At 39.2% G+C, this 19,943-nt stretch overlaps 2 protein-coding genes across 3 annotated transcripts in view; one reads left to right on the forward strand and one right to left on the reverse strand.

Moving 5' to 3' along the window:
- The window catches only part of kif20a (kinesin family member 20A), a 30,297-nt gene extending 27,785 nt beyond the window's left edge, over positions 1 to 2,512 (forward strand). For both annotated transcript variants that reach the window (XM_052014633.1, XM_052014634.1), the window contains exons 17-18: positions 304 to 441; positions 2,181 to 2,512. In XM_052014633.1, coding sequence (XP_051870593.1) covers positions 304 to 441; positions 2,181 to 2,501 — 459 coding nt within the window. In that variant the 3' untranslated portion in view covers positions 2,502 to 2,512. The remainder of the gene's footprint in view (positions 1 to 303; positions 442 to 2,180) is intronic.
- A 1,858-nt stretch (positions 2,513 to 4,370) lies between these two features.
- Positions 4,371 to 19,943, reverse strand: part of cdc23 (CDC23 (cell division cycle 23, yeast, homolog)) — a 32,350-nt gene continuing 16,777 nt past the window's right edge. Inside the window, exons 9-16 of the mRNA XM_052014635.1 lie at positions 19,725 to 19,806; positions 18,280 to 18,433; positions 9,901 to 10,020; positions 9,037 to 9,112; positions 8,416 to 8,477; positions 8,116 to 8,194; positions 7,030 to 7,149; positions 4,371 to 4,538 (exon numbers count right to left, since the gene is read on the reverse strand). Of these exons, the coding sequence (XP_051870595.1) occupies positions 4,371 to 4,538; positions 7,030 to 7,149; positions 8,116 to 8,194; positions 8,416 to 8,477; positions 9,037 to 9,112; positions 9,901 to 10,020; positions 18,280 to 18,433; positions 19,725 to 19,806 (861 nt within the window). The remainder of the gene's footprint in view (positions 4,539 to 7,029; positions 7,150 to 8,115; positions 8,195 to 8,415; positions 8,478 to 9,036; positions 9,113 to 9,900; positions 10,021 to 18,279; positions 18,434 to 19,724; positions 19,807 to 19,943) is intronic.

The raw sequence follows: 19,943 nt of genomic DNA on the forward strand, positions 1-19,943 counted from the left end.
CATATTGGGTTTTCTCGTTAACATTTTGTGGCTACTAGACTGCATGGGTGCACTTTGATTTGGGTGCACTTTACATTCCACACTGGAATGTTTGTGTGAATGAGGACAAGTGGTGTAGGATCAAGTTATTGAGAAACCACTGCACGTGAGCTGGTTTCTTGATGATTTTGCAGAGAGTTGGCAACCTTTCCTCATTCCTCTGAAAGGTCATTGAGCTGAAATGTTTGCTGTGTTTCCTCCTTTTAAAAACATTTGGAGAATCCTTTTACTGATTTGGCAATGATCTACATAATAATTTTTCAGCATGCAAAAGCCTTGCAGAAGGAGTTACAGAAAATAGAGCAGGTACTGCAGACATCAGAGAGAGCATGTTGCCATAACACTGAAGCAGAGAAACTGCGGCATACTCTAGCCAAATGTGAAGACCTAATGTTAAAACAGGTATGTTGGAAAATTGAGACTATCTCCCAGCCACAGTGATCCTGGTTGAATGCATAATTTTCAAAAATGTAGATACGTTGAAAGATGTACAAACTTGTCTGTGTATATTTTTGAAGCATTTTGTTCAGATAGTGTGAAGCCTGCAATAGCTGCCTTTTCGTCATTGGGAGGGGTCAGAATATGGTTATCTCAGCAGGGAAAACTGCTGTTAGTGACATCAGACCTCATTTTTAAAAAAAAAAATCTGAAGTAGATAACTTGCGATCTTTTACCTTTTTATATCTGCTCTTTGGTAGGTCCTGTTTTTAACACAATAGTGTTTGATTGGCTCCAAAAAATAAAGAAATTACTTGACCTGATTTTTCCAGGTTCTAGATATGTAGTGGCACCACATATTGGTGCTCAGGTCCACTTTCCCACCAGATTCTCAAATCCTAGATTTTCTTAGCATCCAAAAACTTGTTGAAATTGGCTTTGAGTACCCTCAACCACTGAGTATCCACAGCTCTAGCATCAAGGATTGTGATTATTTGGAATTCTGAGCAAATGGCTGAATTCTCCTGAGACTCTGCCTCTTGGTTCTAGACATTCTAACTGGAGGAAGCATCCTATTGGCATCCACAGTGGTAATACCTCTCCCGAGGTATTGTTAGGACAGCCCCATCCCATCAATCAGTTTGGTGAATCTTGGCTTGACATCAACACTTGCATCTCCCTTGGATACAGAAACCAAACTGCACACGATACACCAAAAGACCTCTCGTCAAAGCCCTGAACAATTTCAGTAACTCTTCCTTATTTTTGTACTCTAGTTCTCTTGCAAATTGCCTGCAACACCCATGTTTCCTTTCTACATCTCATTAACTAACACACCAAGGATCATTTAAAATATTTGCTATTTTCACACCATTGGAAAAGGTTCCATTGTTCCTGGGGGAAAATGCATAATCTCTCATTTTGAGCTCTGGTGATTTCACCTTGTTTTAATTATTCACTAGGGAATGCTACCTATAGCTGACTGTATTGCTGGTGTTTTGGTTGGTTTGAGAATAAAGCTGAATGATGAGATGGAGTGCTGTGGCAATTCAATAGAATAAGTGTGAAATGGTAACTTGTAATAAAAATAATTGTAAGATTTGAGCAACACCCTGTTCAGCTACCATGGTTATCGTGAAGAAACCTGGGTTCAGAGAGTTATACAGCACAGTTCACTTTTGAGTTGCGGTAATTTAGCCTCAAGATGCTGAGTCTTGCATTGATACAACAGAGTAACACGCATTGAATTATGTTGAAGTGATCATTTTTCCTGTTGGGTCATTTGACAGTTGAAAGCCATCATAAATTAAGACCTATCTCTAGTTATGTATCCACATGTATGCTAGTTGTAAGGATTTATATTTTATTTTCAATGGTACCAAATTCTCAATTGGTATTCTCCTAAAATTGCATTCAATCAGAACATACCAGAAATCTAAATTAGTTTCTGGTAGTCTGCATTGCTCAGTTTCAAATCTAACCAGACCTTTACCAACCAGACTTTCCATTGAGTTCACAGCTACATTGCTATGGGAAAGTGTGCAGCATCATCCTTGAGCTGAGGCTGTGCGATATATTAGTGATTTAGGTTGAGTGAGTAAGCTTCCCTATTCATCCCTCTGGCTGGGATTTTTGAAGCAAGAGAAGCCAAAATCCCACATTATTTTCACTAGAGAACTGAAAATTGATTGTCTTTCTGGCAGGATCATACATTGGCAGAGCTGCAGAAAGTGATGATTTTGCTAAAGTTGGACATGAAACGCAAAAATGCCTGCATTGCGGAGCAGTATCACACAGTCCGCCAGCTTCAGGAGGGTCCTGGCTGCAACAAGCGTCGCTGTGCCGGCAATATTGAAAATCAACCACCCCAGGAAAAGAAGCCCTTCCTAACTGGTCTCCTGACCCCATTGAGGCGTGCCAACCTGCAGCGCGGTAACACTCCTTCCACTTATATTCTGCGATCCCGGGCAAAGCTGGACAAACCACTGCATCGTGTGGAAGCAAAATACCAAGTAAATTATTAGTGAGGTCACAATTAATTGGTTTTTAGACTTTCTCTTAAAGTACATTCTATTTGGAAATTAGATCCAATGAACTATTTACAGTAAGGATTTTCCCCCATGGTAATCAATTACGATAGTAAAGGTGTTTGCTTTTGTAAGAACTTATGGGAATGAGTGGATGTGGTGTGCTGGGAGATTGTGGGCCAGAAATTTTATCACTGGTTACTTTAAGTATTTCATTTATTTATGCTGCTTGAAGAATCTATTCTTCAATTTATTTTCTCTGTCTGGCCAGTATTTGTTGACATGTAACAAGCAACAGTAAGGCATTAAATGGTTTATAGGGAATTTAGTGTGAATGGGCAAGTATGTGGAGATTCTATCCCTACACTAATCACTTTTGGAAAAAACAGTAGTAAGAATTTCAATGCTGTTGATCCAGTTGTTTTGTTCAGAAACTGGATCTTGTGTTTTAAATATCTGCATGTGGACTAAAAATTAATCTTAAGCTTTCCTTTTGTTGAGCTATTTATATATAAAGCTCTCCTGTTACTAATAATTTGAATTAACCTATACTTGAGTCTTTTGTGCTTCCTATATATTCCAAAGAACTTCAGATATTCAGTCGAAGGGAAACATTTTGCACCAAAAACTGTCCTGAGTTTCCATTTTTTCTGAAAATGTGAAGAGTTGCTAGTGCCTTACACACTGCTGAATGAACAAATTGACTCTATTTAATAACCCACATGAATGATACTTGCAATAAGTTGTTTCAGGTTCCTGTATTTACATTATCCATTAAGTCTGTATTTCAAATAATGTTGTAATAGCTGCATTCTCATGTCTCATTCTAAGCAATATTGTTACTGTTTTTATTAAGACATTTATGTTCATACTATGTAATGAACTCCGTGGGCCTTGTGCCGTAACAAACCAAAAAGAATGCAGTTAAATGAAAAATGTAATTGTTCATTTGAGATTGCTTCTGGTAATTTGAACAGGATAACTGCTGCATTACATAATGTAAGCATTTGTAAAATAAGACCACCAGGCTTTTATTTTGTACACTACTGTTAGTATAACTTTGTCACTCTTGAATCTTGGTATATGCATGTGAAATAAGGGAAATTAAAATTTAACAAAACTTCAAAACTTTGTAGATTAGTCTATGTTCTTAGGTATTAACATGCATATCCAGCAACAATGTCAGATGACTAATTTAACTGAAATTTACTTAGCTTGCAGTAGATGTGATTGCTGAAATTATCTAAGGGAAGTTGAAGAGGAAAGGAACTCTGCTCTTCTGTTGACACTTTAATGGAGGATTAGCTACATTTTACAATTAACAGCAGCAGCCTTTTAGATGGTTCTTCCAGCAATGTTACAACCATCCTTTTTTACATCACGTCCTTAAGTGACCCATTACAATTACACCATTAGTTGACTTGGTTAGGGCAGGGCAAACGTAACATCTTAAACTTTGTGCCTTAATGTGTTCTAGGGCAAAACATAATGGTTTATGTACATTACAATTACTAGCACCATACAGTTCTGCTTTATTCTTTTGGCCTTGAGGCTGTACGAAGTGCCATCAGTTTAGCCATCGACAGATAGAATGGGCTTGATCTAGGGCCACCAGTCCCAAATCTGTGGGGGTCCCAGTGAAACTTTTTCATTTAAGAAAAAACAAACTTTCACTTCCCACCAATATTCATGTTTATGAAGTCAGCTGAAATGCTTAAAATCTATATTTTGAAATGGGAAAGTAGTATATTTACTGATCAGAAGTGGAAAGGAAGATGAAAGTAAATTCAACGCTGTAGATTCAATTGCCAGTAGTAAACTTTCATTCCAAACAACCTGTGGTAGAGTCTTAGTTTCACTGAAGTTTTACGGTGTAATGGAGGAAAGGTTGAGTGGGGGTAATTTTGCAGAGGGGGTGTTAACTCCAGGGACAAATGTCCTTGATACGTCAGCAGGCACAGTTGTTGGTGATGCGTCGCCCTGGTTTCGCAGCTGTGAAATCTGTCTGAGCAGAGCCTTTCCTTCTTCTCTGGTCTGGAACAAATCAAAATGCTTTGAATCCAAAACTGTTTCTTTAGACTGTCTAGTAATCTCAGTGGAAAAACAAACAGTTCATTTACTAAAAATTCAAGTTTAGACTTTATCTTCTGCTTAAAATCTGCAATGTCTCAAACAGCAGGGAAATAACCCCTACACCAGAATGACCCTCCTCTTCAGGTCTGATGAGCATATGCTGATCACCTACTCACTGCTTCCCTTAGCCTTGGTTTGGGCCAGTGGCTTGTTTGCGTCACGCTCAGCTGTCAATGGTAAAGAGTCTCCAGTTTTAAATTCCTGGGGGCATACATCACCGAGGACTTTTCCTGGGCAATACACACCTCAGCTGTCATTAGGAAGGCACAGCAATGTCTCTATATTTTGAGGAAATTGAGGAGAGCCAGACTGTCTCAGAACATTCTGGTGAACTTCTACCGGTGTGCGGTGGAGAGCATCCTGACATACAGCATTACTGCTTGGTATGCCAGCTGCACTAGGAAGGAGCAGAAGGCTCCACAAAGGGTCATCAAGACTGCCCAAAACATCATTTGGATTCAGTTACCAGCGATGGAGGACATCTATCAGGCTCGATGTCAGAGCAGGGTTTAAACATCAATCGAGAACCAGCTCACTACCTTTTTAAACTACTCCCCTCTGGTAGGCGATACAGGACAATATATGCACACACTACAAGACTGAACCACAGCTTTTTTCCCCCAAAGCTGTTAAATTGTTGAACATGGACTGACACCTATACATACATACACATACTATGTCTTCCCCCTTTACCAGCTGGACTCATCATGGTGTTATTTAATATATTGATATGCTGCTGATTATCATTATTATCATGGTTCATTTGCATACTGCCTTTTTATTTTTTTTATATACTTTATACTTGTGTAAGTATTTGTTTTATTTTAGTTATAATTGCTCTTATCAATTTACTGTTTTGGTTTTTATTAGGCAAGGGAGTGCCATCATAATCTCGTGTTGGTGTTGCAACAGTACAATGGCAAATAAAGAAATAATCAATCAATCAAGCTAATATTGCTAACGGCCAGAACCACCCAGCTTGAGAGAAAAATATACTTGGACACAAAGTAAAAAAAAGACAATTTTTAAAGTAGTTGAATTTTGTTTTAGCTTTCATTTAGTCTTGATAGTTGACACTGTAACCTCATGGCACAACATATTTCTTCATACTATTACCAACAAGCTTAAGGAATACAGCAGGACCAAAATGAGGTTGCAACCCACTGAAACAACACAGGCTTGCTGGCGTACAAAGTAGCTCCAGGCAATTAAGTAATATAACCAACAAGTTAGAGAAATTATTTGCAGTCTACATGGTGGTAAATTAAATAAAGGAGTCATTCCATTATATTTACCAACTGCATCGATAGAGCACAAAAGATCAGGTTGAATTGCTTGCAATTCTCTTTAGCCAAAGTACTGAGTGGATGTTGCACCTTGGCCTCCTCTTGAAACCACTGCACTTGGAATCAAACTTCAGCTATTTTAGTTTATTCCACATGATGAAATAGAACATAGGACAGTACAGCACAGGAACAGGCCCTTTGAACATGCCAAAACAAACCAATTCCTTGTGTCTGTACATATGATCCTTTCAATCCCTACATATTCATGTGCCTATCTCAAAGCCTCAAATGCCATCATTGTGAAATAGATACAGCAAAAACCATAGTTCTGATAATACCCTGGCTACAGTTTTTCTAAGGGACACAGATAGGGTAGATAATGTCAAATTCTAGAGGGGTCTAGGTCTAAAAAGGGGGGGGGGGGGGTGAGTTGAGGGGGAAAAAGTTTAAAGGAGATTTAGAAGGTACATTTTTTCTTTGTGCACTGCCAGAAGTGGTGAAGGCAGATATGATAGCAACATGTAAGAGGCATTTAGGCATACATGAACAGCCAGGGAATCGAGGAACGCAGGCAGATGTGCAGGTTAAATTGGCATCGTGATTGGCACAGGCATCATGGACTGAAGGGCCTGTTCCTGTGCTGAACTGTTCTATGTACAGTCAAGGCCATGCTCTAGAATTAGTAGCTAAAATTTGATTCTTATACTCCAGTACAGGCTGTCCTGAGGTAATGAATGGGTTCTACATATGTCCGTGTTGAAAATACACAAAACTCCCTCTACGTGCTAACCATACTATCCCAGTATTGTAATGAAAGGCACTAAAAGTGGACAGAGAGAGGGGAAACTAGTTTTGCCATTTGTAGGATCAAAGTATGTATGTACATTGGACTTTTGAATTTAATATTATGGGAGCTCATTCATAGCTATAGGTGTCCATAAATTGGACATTCATAACTCGTGCAATAAGGCTGGAGCAAGTAAATCTGATTACAACTTTAGGTAGTTATCTCAATATCAACCGCACCTTTTCCCTAGACTGCACCCACACAACCTGAAAATTTCCTTCTACTCTAGCTCCTATAAAAAGATAGGATTGAGACTTACATCATTGTAATCACAACACTTCTGTGCACAGACCGATGACTCGTCCCACCGTTTACATTTGAAATAATACTGAGCCAGGGCCCGAAATGCAGTGCTCATTTCATGATGCTCCAGAATTTCCTAAAGATTTGAACAAGAGTTAATTAGAATAATGTTCCCTAGAATTCTTTAAAGTGGAGCCAAAAGACCCTTGTATAGGTGTACTGTATTCAGTCATAACTGCAAATTCTAAAAAAACTTCTTTAAAATTCTGAGGGTATGACATTTATGTTAAACCAGGTTGCATTTCTGCAACCAAAATAAGATTTCAAGAACATAATTTTACTTCTTTCCTAACTTGATTCCCCCCTCCCCACTTCCCAACCTTCCAGAGTGATGCAAGAATATTCTATACATTGCACAGGAAGACATTACACTTAATAGTGGTTGGATCAGTGCGGTGTGTTCTCACCTGCCCCAGCAGCTCAGGGCTGCAGTCAGTTTTACCCTGAAGCTGTTGTGACCTGGTAAAGTCACCACTGACACCTCAATTTCTGGACAGAGAAGCCTGTACACGAGATAAATAAAGAAAATACTTCTTGTGGAACCCTTGATGTGAATCCTCAGAGTTCCTCAGCCCTCTAATATTAACTTTATACTCTGGAACGTGCCTCAATGTTCTGCAATTACCATCCTGACCTTTACTAACCTTCAATGGCTGCGACATCATCTGTACCTATTTCTATGAGGTGATATGAATCATCAAAATAAGGCCTGAAAGTTAAAATGAGCCTGGCCTCACGATTAGCTTACTGGGGTTAGGAGGAGGAGGAGAGGGGGAAAATTTCCTTTCATTCAAAAGCACCATCACTTAAACTAACAAGCACTTAGATAGCTGAAATTGACTACTTGTTCTAACAGTAGATTCCTGAAAATTCTGGTAGCTCTGGTCGTTAATTATTACAAGAAAACTTTTCTTTTTAAATGTTGTAGATGGAGTACCAGTATTATAATGCCTATCATGAATTTAAGGCAACAGACACGACGTAATCAGTGTTGCTCTGCAACTACCAGTCCAGCCCTGTAAACCACACAGAAACCACTTACCCCACAATCACAGATGTCTTGGACATACTTGATGTAGCACTGAGCTGCTTGATCTGATTCACCCATCTGCTCATGAATTCTGCAAAGTAATGCAAGGAAATGTTGACATTTGGCCACTGCACTAGCAACACAGATCACTGAAACCTTAAATGGCTGAAGATTGCAGTGAGCTATTTGGTTTACTTTGCCTTTGGGCATTCCACATCTTGGCAGTTGAACAGAAAACTGAAAAACATCTTTCACAATACATTCTCAAGGCAGTGAAGGATAACACCAAGCCCCCCATCAATTGGTACTTACTTTGCTAGTTTCACCAAAGCCATTTTCTCTACATCACCAACAGAAAAAGCCCTCCAGTAACACTGGTAATTAGAAAATGAAAGTAAATATTTAGTTTAATTTCAGGTGACACTCAAGAGTAGGTTGAACAACCACAATGCTATGCAGTCCTATACCAAAATAGCAATCTTAACATTCTGCTAAAGGGTGATTAAGTTGCTAAACATGAGACATAGTCATAAACCGGTTTCCAGTATTAAACGGAGTATACAGACTGCTTAACTTGTTCAGTTCAGTTTCAATGCTCTTTGGAAATGGGAGTAACCATTAGCAGTGAATAATCAATTTGGTGACAAACGATATCCAGTCAAGATAATTAAACATTTCTAATGACAGCAATTTTTAAAAACTGACAGCTTTTAATATATTGGACAATTTTGTCCGAATGTAAAAGTACACTTGTAAAAGTCTAAAATGCATGATCTGGCTTTATTATAAACTCTTCACCCACTTCATCATTTAACAGATTAAAGACCTGTTTTTAAACAAGTCTTGCAGTTCTCAAATAAAGCTGCAATATGCCATCATCACTTGTAGTTACACTTAAAAATTTAAGTTCTGAATTCAAAACCTGGAAATTACCTTCTTGGCTTCAGCCAGCTGACTCAGCTTTTCATAACATTCACCCAATGCAATGAGCATTCGAGAGTCGTTGGGTCTGTGGAGAAAAGTCAATAATTGTAATGATGATAGCCTGGAGAATGAGGCAAAGCATCGAGATGATATTTAACTGTAATTTTGGGGACAAAAAAATAATATTCTACACTGAGCTTCATACCTACTGTCAATCTAACTGGGATGTATACTCTACTGTGAACATATTAAATAAGTAGAAATGGTTTCACAACTCATTAGGCTGCAGTTTGTTTTAGTTTAAAGTCACCATGCCTTTGATTGCAATGTGCACAGCTACTTCCAGGGATATTTTTACTAATAAAATTGTTCAATGGTAAGTCCCCTTTAAAAGTAATGAGCTTGACAAAATAAGGATATTTAACAAAATTAGAATCCAATGTAAAATTCTCAAAAAAAAAACTGAAATGCAAAAAAAAATCTACCTCCATTTCGGAGACACGAGAGATTCTGCAGATGCTGGAATCTGGAGCAACACACACAAAATGCTGGAGAAACTCAGCAGGTCAGGTCCTCCCCCTACATTTGTATTTTGGCTTCTGCCCTCTTCCTTTCCAGTCCCAATAAAGGGTCTCAACCCAAAATGTCGACTGTTTATTTCCCCCCATTGATGCTGCCTGACCTGCTGAGTTCTTCCAGCATTTTGTGTGTGTTGCTACCTCCATTTCAATTATTCTTGCAAAGGTCTAATTCAAAAATCTTACAGACAAAACAAATCGATAACTGAACATTATCTTGGGCATCACACTACAGAAGGCATATGTTAATTAAAGTTTTCACTGAGCTGCAGTCTTGACATCTGTATTGCCTTACCTCAACTGATGAGCTCGTCTGTAATAATACAAACAATAAAATGGCATCTTGAGTATTTCATAGGTCTGCCCCAGACCATACCAAGCCCTGTAATCTCTTTTGTTCACCTCAATGGCATGTCTGCAGGAACACAATGTGTGACGCATGGAGTAATTAGTGCAGGCTAGTGACATTTTAACTAATGACATTTTTCAGGCCCTATCCGGACTACAGCATCAGATTTTGACATTTCACCTCAGGGAGAATATATACACCTTAAAGGGGAAACAGTGAAATTGTATCAAAATCAAATCAGGACTCAAAAGAATGATGAAGACCAATTTCATAAGCTTGATATATGAGTTTATATGAGAGGTGAACTGATCAAAGTGTTAAGAAAAGGATTTGATGGAAAAAATGGTGAGAAACCATTTTGCTCTGGTGGGGAAAGTTCAGGGTAACAGAATACAAAAGACCCAAGAGATTGATAAAAATTGAAGTATATTGGAGTAATCTAGGAAGAAGTAAAAAGAAACTATAAAAAGTTCCTCTAGGTAAGTACATCGGAAAAGATTAGCACAAGTTAATGTGGGTCCTTTATAGACCCAGATAGGAGACACTATATTGGCGAACAAGGACAAAGAAATTAACCAAATATTTTGTGCCTAATGTCAAAGATGATGACACAAAACGCCTCCTGGGATGTATGGCGGACAACAGGTTAGACAGAATGAGAAGCTGGGAGAAATTAGTATTAATTCAAGAAAATAAAGTATTGAAGAAACTAATGGGACTGCAAGCCAATAAATCCCCAGGACCTGATGACATATCCCAAAATTTTGAAAGAGGCGGCTTTGGAGAATTTATCATCTTCCAAAATACCAGAAACTGCAAATGGTATGTCTGTTCACGTTTAGTGCAAAAGGATTTGAGTAAAAGAGTTGAGATGCTTTGCTCCAATTATATGGAGCACTAGTGAGACCACACTTGGAATACTGTGCACAGGTGAGGTCTTCCTACCTTGTGATAAAGGGAGTGCAGTGAACATTCACCAGATTGATTTCTGGGACGGCAGGTTGGTCATATGAGAAGACATTAAGCAGACTTGACCTATAATCTTAAATTTAAAAGAAGTGATCTGATTGAAACATAAAAATTTCTTACAGGAATTGACAGGACAGATGGGAGTTTATGACTTTTAGTTCTAAACACGAAGGAGAAATATCTCAAAATAAGGTGTCGGCCATTCTGCACTGAGTTTAGAAGAAATTTCTTCACCTAAAGGATAGGAGGTCTTTGTAATTTGCTTCCCACGGCAACTGTGGAGGCTCTGGGTATATTCAACATAAAAATCAATAGAATTTTGGATACTGAGGGAATCAAGGGATGTAGGTTTAAAAGAGGATAGTGGTGCTGAGATAAAAGATCAGCCATGATCTTACTGAATGGCAGAGCAGGCACAAGTGGCTGAATAGCCTACTGCTTCTATTTCTTACCTTCTTATTGACTTTTGACAAGTGAAATGAAAAGTAAATTTTTCCTCACAAAGTTAATGGAAACATAGTATTGAGGCCCCACTCCACCCCAAAACAGCCGTGTCAACCAAAAAACTTAAGACTTAAGACCAACATTATTAGATTATGCAATTAGAGTTGAGGTACAGATTTAGCCAAATGGTGGAAGAGCTCAAAAAGCTGAATAGTCGACATCTGGAAATTCTGCATTTACTTCAGTACTTTGATAAGCTTAAGTTGCTGCCGGATCTGATTTGATAATACAGATTTTATTTGGGGGTTTGTAGGGGAAAGATAGGGGAAGGATCATACAGGCACTAAAAGGGAGGGCAGGGAGTGGGAGACAGGTAGCAAGGTCAGCAGGTGAATGACAGAGATAATCGACCGACCTTTGGCAGAAGAGCTGGGAGCACAGCGGCTCCCAGCGAGCAATATCATGATTAATTGATTTATGATTATTAACTTCCATTTACTCCTTAAGGTAGGGTAGGAAATAAACTTATGGTAGATGAACTAAAGAATCAGGAGAGACTGAAAGTAAGGGAACCAGGTTAAAAATAGGCACGAGAAATTTATGGATGCAAGTATCAGTGGCAAAGACAGCAATTGCTACCCATCCCCAATTGTTCTTGAGAAGCTGCTGGTTAGCCACCTTCCTGCACCACGGGAATCGTGGTGAAGATACTCCCAGAGCATTATTGGGCAAGGTTTTGCGATTCAGACTCAATGACAAAGAAGAAAGAGCATAGTATTTCCAAATCAGGAATGTCGTGACACTCAGAGGGGAACTCACATCTCCTTGCACCCGCTATCCTTGTCCTTGTGGGCTATTAGGGTCACCAGTTTGGAAGACCGGTGAAAAGGCCTCTTGAGTTGCTGCAATGCATTTCGTAGATGGTGCTGCACCATGAAGTAGGATTGACTGCTAGTCAAGTGGCTGCTTTGTTCTGAGCAGCATTCAGTTTCTTGCAAGTTGTTGGAGTTGCATTCATCCAGGCAATTGGATTTTTCCCAACACACAGAGATTTGGGGTCCTGCAGATGGTGGCGCAAGGATTTGGGGGAGTCAAGAAATGAATCACACCACAAGACAGTCAGAGTTTAACCTGTTCTTGTGGCCGTAGTATTTGTGGGCTTCATTTACTTAGTTTCTGGTCTACATGTAGTCGACGGCGGAGGACCTGACTATGATAATGTTGTTTAATGTCAATTATCTTGTTGGAGGATGTCACTGCCAAATGTTATCTGTCAATTATCACTGACAGATTATGTCCGATTTGTTTTCTAGGTATTGCAGCAAGCAAAGATTTCACTATTTGAGAGTTCTGAATGGAAATGAACTTTGTACAACCAGCAAACATCCCCACTTCTGACCTTATGATGGAAGGTCATAGTTGAAGATGTTAGAGCCAGGGACATTGCCCTGATGAAGTCCTCCAGTGCTGTCCTTAGACTGGGATGATTCAGCTTCAACAACCACAACTGATGGATGTAGCATATCTAGATTTTCAGAAGGCATTTGATTAGGTACTACATAAAAGACCGATACACAAAATAAAGGTTCATGGGTTTGAAGTGTGGATGGTGAATTAGTTCAAGGGCAGAAAGCAGGCAACAAGAACACAGGTTTCTTTTTTCTGGATTAGCAGATTTTTTAGTGGGAACTATAGATTTTTTTTATTATTTGTATATTTATATATTTGGATAAATATAATAAATACCTATAGGATTATAGAACAAAGGATCAGGTCATACAAGCAAATTTTTAGGAACTAGAAAAAACTTCAAAAAGCACACTTCTTTTTAAAACAAAAACAGCCGAAGCTCTGATGTGGCGGATTTTCACTCGATTACCTTCCATTATGATAGCTACAACTTCAGTCAGTGTTTTATCTTCTTGTCCACAACAGGAACAAATGGCAACTTTATTTCTGGATAATTTTATCAATAATTCAGGAATGAAATAAATGACAGGGCATTTCAATTCCATCAAGCTACCTATGCAAATGCTGGGATTCCAGGACAACTATATTCTGGACAATCACATATGCCAAAAGTTTTGTCTACTGGAGGTACTTAATTCTTGTTCCAAAGCTCAGGCAGCAGAAGGCATCACTGTAATGGATGCAGGAGGATGAGAAATGCATGGATAGCATGTTTTAGTTGGTCATCCCACAATTTACAGCCAAGCAAGCCAATGAAAGGGGTGACTGTCAGACAGAGGGCAAATACCCAGGTAGAATGGGAGTCCCCAGGCGTGTTTGCCCTCTAAATGGTGTCCTGGTTAGTGCAAGTGAGAATGGCAGTTCCCCCAGGAAAGACTGCTGGAGATAAATTCATGGCATTATGGTTGGATGAGCATTACAAAGGGGGAAAGAGGACGACCAAGAAAGCAAAGTAATAAAGACTGGAATAGTTAAGGAGACAAGCAGATGGTTTTGCAGTCACTGATGCAATGCCAGAGTGGAAGGCTGCGTCCCCAATGTCAGAGGTTCACAAGGTCAAGGATAAAATGAATGACCAGAGTACATCTGGGGAGTGGGCAACAAAAGAACAAATGGTCAAGAGGTCCACGATAACCACAAAATAGGTAGAACAAAGGATCAGATCATACAAGCTGATTTAGGGAACTAGGAAAAATTTTAAAAAGCACCACCTCACAAGTTAGTAGTATTTTACAGATTACTTCGCAGACAGCTTTAATCTCTCCCTACTCCAATCTAAGGTTCCCACCTGCTTTAAGACCTTCACTAAGACCTTGACTTCCTGAGCAATAGACCACAATCAAAATGGATAGGCAGCAATAGCTCCTCCATGATCATCCTCAACACCGGTGTCCCACAGAGCCACGTTCTCAGTCCCTTAATATATTCCCTATACATTCACATTGGTGTGGCCAAATTCTACTATAACTCCACTTACAAGTTTGCAGATGACACCACTGTAGTGGGATGGATCTCAAATAACAAGACAGAGTACAGGAAAGAGATAGAGAGCCTAGTGGCATGGTGTTAAGACAACAATCTTTCCCTCAGTGTCAGCAAAACAAGGAGTTGGTCATTGACGTTAGGAAAATGGGTGGAGTACACACCCTGTGTCTATCAGTGGTGCTGAGGTGGAGGTGGATGAGAGCTTCAAGTTCCTAGGTATAAATATCACCAACAATTTGTTCTGGTCCAGCCGTGTGGATGCTACGGCCAAGAAAGCAGAGGAATGCCAATAATTCCTTAAAAGGCTAAGGAAATTAGGCATGTTCCCAATGACTTTCAGCAATTTTTTGTTTTTTTTTTACAGATGCACCATAAAAAGCATCCTATCCAGATGCATCAAAACTTGGTAGGACAACTGCTATATCCAACACCGCAAGAAATTGCAGAGAGTTGCGAATGCAGCCCAGTCCATGGCGCAAACCAGCCTCCTTTCACATTTCCTGTTGCCTCAGGAAAGCAGCCAACATAATCAATGACCCCCTCCACTCTGGTCATTCTCTCTTTGCCCTCCTCCCATCAGCAGCGGATACAAAAGCTTGAGAGCACATAACACCAGGCTCAAGGACAGCTTCTGTCCCACTGTTATCAGACTCTTGAAAGGACCTCTCATGTGCTAAAAGATGAACTCTTGATCTCCCAATCTACCTCATTGGACCCCTTGCACTTTATTGCCTACCTGCACTGCACTTTCTCTGCAACTGTAACACTATATTCTGCATTCTGCTTTCCTTTTCATTACCTCGATGTACTTGTGTATGGAATGATCCGTCTGGATAGCATGCAAACAAAACCTTTTCACTGTATCTCAGTACATGTGACAATAATAAACCAATACTACCAAATACAGAAGCAGGAAGATAATGCGAGGGAGCATGATGTAGGAGGGATTACTTTAGGCTCCTGGGGGCTGTGGGTATGATTCTGGTGGAGATGAAGCCTAATAAACCCTGGGGTGTTCACCACCATAGAACTGGGATCAAAATCACCTTGAGGTTTGTTCACTCACTTTGGAGAGGTTTAGTTAGTTTGGCAGGGCATGGGAAACAGAGTACAGATTCAGAAGCAAGAGTGGAAACAGAAGGCAAAGAATTAGTAAACAGGGTTGGAAGACAGGCAAAGAAAAAGGCTGGAAAACGTACAGCAAAGGGAGGCAGCATTTAAACACAAGCAGGCCAATGAATAAGGCAGATGAGCTGAGGCCACAAGTTACTGTAGCTTTAAGTAAAACATGACTCAAAGAAAAAGGGCACGAAAGGCAGCTCATTGTTTCTGCTTACAGGAACTTCTGATGAGGTGGGGTGATTAATATATACATAAAAAAATACAAGTCACACTACCAGTTAAAGAAGTGGCTGCACTGGGAGGATGAACTATTAGAAGGATCAACAAACAAGGACACAAGAAAAACACAAAATAGAAAAAAGGACCAAGTCATTCAATCCACCAGCACATTAGTAATATCCAGATCCTAAAAAAATTTTAAAAATTGCCAATTTTACTCAAAAACTTTTACTTTAGCAGAAGTGGACTGAATATAGTTACTGAAAAGTAAATCTCCATTGAAGTAAATAATCTGTCACTAAGAAAAAGGGTGAGGTCTCGTGTTAAGAGGCATGTAGAGTAAGAAAGCATTTTAAAAAAATGCTTACGTCAGGTTCAGAGTGCTCAATAGTCCATTAAAGTGTCAAGGCATATAAAAATGCAAAAAGGCAGCATTAAAATATTTGCATGTAAATACATTGAGCAAGGAGTACTACCTTTTGGAGAATAATAGAGTAACCTGCTTGTGGTGCAGAACAAATGACAATGATTCTCATTGAATACTGAGTGTCTAATTTCATAGGAGTTGGCAGAAGAGTGGGGAAAGAGAGTGCAAAATACTGAGTTGAACATTCATAGCAAGAGGGGAAATGTCAAGGGGTTTGGGTCTTTTAAAGTAAATAAACTGTCACGATAATTTGAAGTGTATCCCAAGCAGTTGAAAATAGCAAGGAACGAAATATGGAGGCCCCAATTCTCATTTCTGAATCTTATCTAGCAAAAAGTTAGGTACATCAAGATTTAGCAAATGGAGGGCACATTTAAGGCATCAGCAGATGAACTCATGATTGATTGGGAAAAACACAGGAAAAGGATTAGACTCTTCAACCACTCAAGCAGATCATGGCTGACCCAGGAACTAACTTCATGTACTTAACTTTTGTTACAAATCCCTTAATACCTCTGGTTAATTCAACTACATTGAATTCCTACTGTCGTAACTTTGCCCAAATATTTAATTTCTATAAACTATTTTATGATCCTATCTATACTGCTCATAATGCCTTAGATCTTTGCATTGTTGAAAAACTTGAATAGGTAACTTTCTATCCCACCATCTTAGTCATTAATATAATGAATTAGTTGGGCCATCAACTCAGTTTGCCAAGAGAAAAAAATGCTCATACATTACTTCAGTTAATTTCATAACAAGGCCAATAATTTGCTTCCAATTCCACAAGTTTCAACTTCTGCCGACAGTATTTCAGGCAGGATTTTATCTAATACTTTACAGAAATTTGTGTGAAAATTACCCATGTGAAATTCCCATCCTCCACTTTAGAGACCTCCAAAAAACTGAGTTTTCATCTAGCGTGATCTGGTCTTTTGAAAGCCACACTGGTTTTCACCAGGGGCTGAAAAATTCTGAGCTGTTCAATGACACTAATTATAAGCTCAAGTACTTTCCCAACAACAGATGTTAGGTTAACAAGCCTACAATTCCCCAGTTTCCATTTCAAAATACCAGGAGTACTGAGGAAGAAAACTGTAGCCTCTAGGGAGATATCAATGGACTAGTCAGGTGGACAGAAAAGCGGAAAATAAGCTTCAACTTAAAGAAGTGCGAGGCAGTGCATTTTGGAGAGGACAAACCAGGGAAGGGATTCACAATGTAATGAAAGTTATAGGAACCAAAGGTAGCAAGTCAAATAAAAAAGGTGCTCGAGACACATGGAATGCTTTTCTATTCTAAGCCTAGACGATTAATAATAGCAGACAAATTACGTCAGGACTAATTTAAAACACTAATCAGGCCGCAGCTAGGCTGCTGCTTATGTTTCAGCTCAATTCACAGAAAATATAATGATTTGATGAGATGGGGATTTCCAATGACGGTGACAGTATGGCAGAATTTTAACTGAAGAAAGACTGGATGTGTTGGGGTTATCTTCTGTAGTATGGAGGAGGCTGAAATGGGTTTGATTCGAGATATCTGAAGTTGTGTGACAAACAGGCCTAGACAAACAGAAAGGACCTATCTGCCCAAGCAGAGGTCAATAGCCAGACTTCAGATAATTAAAAGTAAAGTGGGCAGAAAGAGAATTTCTTCAACCAGACAGTGGGGTTCTAGAACTCACTGCCTGAACGAGAGTCAAAGCAGAAATCCTCAACACATTTAAGAAAAAGTGAAAATGCACTTGAAGTACCAAAACCTCTGGTGTTACAGAACAAGGGCAACAAACAGGATAGCCTCTTTGTCTAGATATGATGGACCATATGATCTCCCTTCTACGCTGATTTAGCTCAGTACTGGAAGGCCTCGTCTCTCTTGCTATGGGAGGCAAAGAAACAATCATAGTGGGAGATTACCTTTGAAGCCTGAGACAGAAGATCCCACTGGTGACAAAGCTAAAAAGATGCTGGCACTGGCACATTTGTAAATTGTAATCAACTACAGATAACATGTGTTACATAAACTGAGGCCTCTTATGGTCAAATTTATCCACAAGTACGAGGACGAATGCACTTATTTCCACAGGGAGTGAATGTAAAAGGCATACAATGCAGTGATTCTATGACTGGATGTGTACAAGTTTAAAAAGAGCAAGATTTTTAATGCAATCAATTGGAATGTACCTGTAGGCTTGAATAGCTGCTGATATGTTCTTCATCTCCATATACTCATGGCCCATTAACGTCCAGGCACCAAGATAACGAGGATTTAACTTTAGTGCTCGTTGGAAGTACAGGGCTGCTTTCTCATGTTGAGACCTTAAACTATAGTAATTGCCTTAATGAGAAGAGAAAGAACATTGCATCATAACTTAGATACAGTGCAGCAGCTCTAAGGCAGAAAGGCCCAAAAGACCCACACTTAGTGAGGTAACCCAAGCTGCACAATAGTCTGAGTACTCTTTTCCTGGTTAGGGGAGATTTACCGCATTTCCATTCACTGATGCAATCACGTGAGAACTGCTAGAAAGTGACGACACATCAGATTAAGAACAGGCTGGGATAATGCTTTCCATATTGACAAACATTTCATTCTCCAAACATTCATCAAGGCAGGTAATGATTACTCCATTATGCTTGTGTCTTGTGCCCTGTAGATTGTGGAAAGGCTTAGCGTCAGAAAGTGATTCACTCACCCATCCTCTCTAGTCTCTGTTTTGTTCTTGCGTGGCTGCTGCATTTATGTTTCTGGTCAGAAGGAACCCCCAATCCCAGGATTCTGATGGGTTTTGGGGAAAATAATATCTGAATGCATTTTGGATCAGTGTTTGATGAGGAGTTTAGTTAGATGGGAATCATGAAAAATGCCCATATATAGGCACCGTTGGAGTCATATCTCAACAACCAGGAGATAGAAACGTAAATGGAGACAGTATCAATGAAAGCCATTGATCTCAATATATCCTATTTATGTATTGCAACTCTCAGTGGTGAAGTGCAAAATATTAATGTGAGACACACTTTTAATTCCCCATATGGTAAAATCAAGGTACATCCAAACCCTGTTAGTCTTATAAATTGAGACATTTCAACTCTATTCAACACAGTAGGAGTACACTGGACAACCTTTTGCTTGAGGTTTCAGTATTCTCATCAAGAATGTGTTAAGAGTGGGAGAAAGAGAAAAAGAAGAACATGTCTCTTTCACTGTGGATCTATATAAAATGCTGCTTAAGTTCTTCCAAAAAGGATGGAATGGAACATTTGGAGTCCAGATGCTCTGTGCCATTGGCTGGTTGGACATTAGGATGGAAGTGTGAACCTTTATATCAAATTTCCATTCTCAGATGCAATGAGAGGCATTTTTCATGAGAAGAAAAGGGAAGAGGATCAATCAATATCAAAGCATTAACTCAGACCATGTTCTTACATGATTTACTGGCTGTAGAGGAGCACTGGCAAAAGCAGCAGATACAAAAGAATGGAGAAGCTCAATAAACAGAAGATAAAAGATAGTTCACATCTCAAAGTAAGAGGGTTAAGTGGTCAGTAAAAAATCAAATTAGTATTTTGGTTTGTTTATCAAATTATTAAGCAATAATGCCCTGTCTGAGACAAACAGTACTTACCTATCACACAACATGTTTCCACTCGATACTTGTCGATTTCACAGAGATTATGAGCCAGATAGCTCAGCTCAGGCTTCATGTTCTAATTGAAATATAAAGATGGGAATAAACACATTTTTGTAACCACTATAAAATGATTATTTGGGACTAAAGTCTATTTTTTATTTAATTCACTGTTGCTTTAATCTAATTTACATGATCAGTAAATTCTTCTGGCAC

This window comes from Pristis pectinata, chromosome 4 (genome assembly GCF_009764475.1).
Source record: "Pristis pectinata isolate sPriPec2 chromosome 4, sPriPec2.1.pri, whole genome shotgun sequence".
NCBI classification, from domain to species: domain Eukaryota; kingdom Metazoa; phylum Chordata; class Chondrichthyes; order Rhinopristiformes; family Pristidae; genus Pristis; species Pristis pectinata.